This window comes from Hippocampus comes, unplaced genomic scaffold, assembly GCF_001891065.2.
Source record: "Hippocampus comes isolate QL1 unplaced genomic scaffold, H_comes_QL1_v1.1 scaffold39, whole genome shotgun sequence".
NCBI lineage: Eukaryota > Metazoa > Chordata > Actinopteri > Syngnathiformes > Syngnathidae > Hippocampus > Hippocampus comes.
Genome location: NW_017842054.1, coordinates 326,942 through 329,901, shown reverse-complemented (window position 1 = coordinate 329,901; position 2,960 = coordinate 326,942). Strand labels below are relative to the sequence as shown.

Sequence of the window (2,960 nt, the reverse complement as noted above, 5' to 3'; positions counted from 1 at the left end):
CGCGCGCGCGCGCGCACACACACACACACACACACACACACACACACACACACACACAAACAAACAACAGAAGAGTCTCAAAGGTCAGACGCACAAAAAAAACCTACAATTATTTCGCCCGGAATGTTTTTTTTTTTTTTAAATGGGGGTGGGGGGGTGTAACTATCCATTCATCCATCCATCCATCCATCCATTCTCTGAACTGTTTTGCCAGTAAGTAAGTCGCAGAGTGGAACCTTTGGAATGCTGTTTTTAGACACGAGACACACGCGCACACTATATATATATATGTGTATGTGTGTGTGTGTGTGTGTGTGTGTATGTGTGTGTGTGTGTATAAGCTGTTTAAGGCATATATTAGGGACACCCTGTCCAACATAGTCGTGCATAATTCATTGACAGCATGTACGGACTCGTACTCCGCAGCCAAGATATTGCGCAGCACGGTGTAATGGTCCGTTCCATTTCCCGTTCAACAGTTAGGATCACATTTTCCCTGTTTGCAATCAATTGTCCTCGACGGTGATGTCAAGCCTGCAACCCTTGAGGTGAATTTGTCATGGTTTGTGCAAATGAATCGAAAGGTTCCACCCTCTGACCTGAAAACGTCTCTCGGTAAAACAAAAACGCCTTGGTGGAGGTCCGCGCTCTCCGGCAACCTCTGTCACGGCCACGGACGGGACCTCAGCCCGGGAAAGTGTCGATCACGCGCACAACCCACCCAACAAGTCATAAATACACAAAGAATGCTTGGCGGGGGTAACGAACGACAGAGCCGGCCGGCTACATTCTTCGGCCATATTGTTTTCTCAGCCCTATCGCACACAGACTCGTCCGGTAGAATCGCGTGTCGGTCCATCGAAAAAAGGCAAATAGAAAAAAAGGGGAGCATCGATGAGCGGCATCATAAATAAGCCATTAGTACCTCCGACCAAGGAGCGGTCGTCCTCATCATTCCAATACGTTTGCGTCCACGGCGGCGTGGTGGTGCCCCGCCACTGTCCGGTCACATCATGGCTAGTAAAGCTAGAAGGGGAACTGCTGCGCTTGGACGCGGAGCCCTCTCGCGTGAGAACGTGACATCCTTGAGCGGTTTGTCGGCTCGATCCACGTGGATGTGTCCCGGCGTCCACGTCAGCAGCAAGTTAGCAAGCTGCTAACGTGTGATGTGTCGCTAGCTAGCGGTTAGGGCTGGGCCACACTTCCATTTCATTGGTTACTGTAATTCCGCTTGACTGGGCGGGGGGGGCAGGCGGGATCCTTGTGGAGGTGCCCTGCTTCGATGAACAACGGGGCTGTCAATAAAAAGGAGCTTGACTTTGAAATGAAAGAAGACAACAAGCGGAAAAGGCTTTTCACATTGCCCGCAGGGAGTCCGCAAAGCTGTTTTGGGGGCTCGGTCACGTGATGACGAGAGTCGCTGTGACGTTCGGTTGGGTTGTGGGCAGGAGGCCATCTTGCCCAACACGGCAGCCCCCTCAGATCGATGGCAACTGAGGAAGGAACGCTTCTCTTTTGGATTTGGGGGACAAATAGGTCAACAAAACGCCGCATTGTCATTGATCGATTTCGTTTCAATTTGAAGTGCGATCAAAATAGCATGTATTCGTCATTTGATTGCTTTGGAGATCAAACATCATTTTCTCGATGCCGACGACCGAAAAGTGTATTTTTGTTCACCTTTCCGGCTTTCTGGGATGGATTAAGTGGATTGACATCATGTCCTGAGGGAAGCGTTGCTTTGGTTTTTGGACAATTAGGTTTGGTTCAGACTTTTGGAGACCCAACAAGAACGAAAACCAATTCCGATGTCTCTGTGAAGATGAGGCTTTTTACTTCCACTACTTCTCTGGAAATTGATTCAGAGAGGGGGGAAAAAAAAACGTGTTTGGTATCAGGATAGCTGCCATCAAAACAAACAAACAAACAAATAAATAAATAAATCGAGGAATAAAATGCTTCTTTTAAGGTCAAGAGGCCCAGCCCGACTAGCGATGGATGTGTTGAGCGGTCGTCCGGTTGAAGAGGACGAGTACGTGACGCGGATGTTGGAATAGCAGCAACGACGACTGGGAGATGGCACCCGAGTCAACTCCCGCCTACCGGACCCGCTCAGTCGATCCCAGAATATGGTTGACGTGTGCAAAAAAAGCCTGAGATTACAACCGAGTCACGCGTACGTTGTGGGGATGGCCAGAGGGGGGGCGGGGGACCAATCGGAACGGAGCCGTCCCACCCGGCTGACATCACATTAGCGGCTAACCCGCCTTCGTACCTTCCGCTCCCTTCGTGAAGCGTGAATGAGACAAAATGGCTGGGGGGGGGGGATGGCAAAATCCTTCCTGGAGTGGATTCCTCCGGGTCCGGAAGCTGCGGGGGTTTCCCGCTTTTCTCTTTTTGGGCGTCCCACGCCGAGGACCTCATGGACCAGCCGTGATGATGTCACAGCGGGGGGCGGGGTTAGAGGGCGCGCCGCGTTCATTCCCGCCCGCTGGCCGAGTAGGAGAACTGCGGGAAGTGCGGTCGTCTCTCGTTGTCCAGACAGTCCATGCCGTCCTCGTCGACTGGCACGCGCGCAAAGACACCGAGGTAAGCGACAAGTTACCGCGAGACAGCGGGCCGTCATTCGGAACAGCTCAGTCGGACGCTTCGCCCGCACAAATAGGCCCGGGCGGCTCTCTCCGCGGCAAAGGAGCGTTGCGGCGCGGTAGCAAGACAGACCGCGCGGCGAAGGTCTCGGACTCGACCCCCAAAAGGCGCGGCCTCGTCTCGGCCCGCGACCGCGCCGACACGCTCGCTTTGAGAGCTGTCGGTCACCGCGCGTCGCAGCGGCGGGGAAACGAAGCTTCTCCGTTCACCGTCGCACCCGCACCGCCGGTCCCCAACATACAGATGCTTCACCAAGCGCCTTTGAAGCTTCGTTTTCCCATCACGAGCGCGTCGGGATCGACGACGATCTT

At 53.4% G+C, this 2,960-nt stretch overlaps 1 protein-coding gene across 3 annotated transcripts in view; it reads right to left on the bottom strand.

The window, feature by feature from the left end:
* Nucleotides 1-429: 429 nt before the first annotated feature.
* akt3a (v-akt murine thymoma viral oncogene homolog 3a) overlaps nucleotides 430-2,960 on the bottom strand; it is a 32,652-nt gene continuing 30,121 nt past the window's right edge. For 2 of the 3 annotated variants that reach the window (XM_019860306.1, XM_019860307.1), the window contains one exon: nucleotides 1,955-2,564. In XM_019860306.1, the coding sequence (XP_019715865.1) occupies nucleotides 2,479-2,564 (86 nt within the window). In that variant the 3' untranslated portion in view covers nucleotides 1,955-2,478. Of the gene's footprint in view, nucleotides 2,565-2,960 lie in introns of all 3 variants that reach the window. The other variant, XM_019860308.1, reaches the window with a different exon arrangement.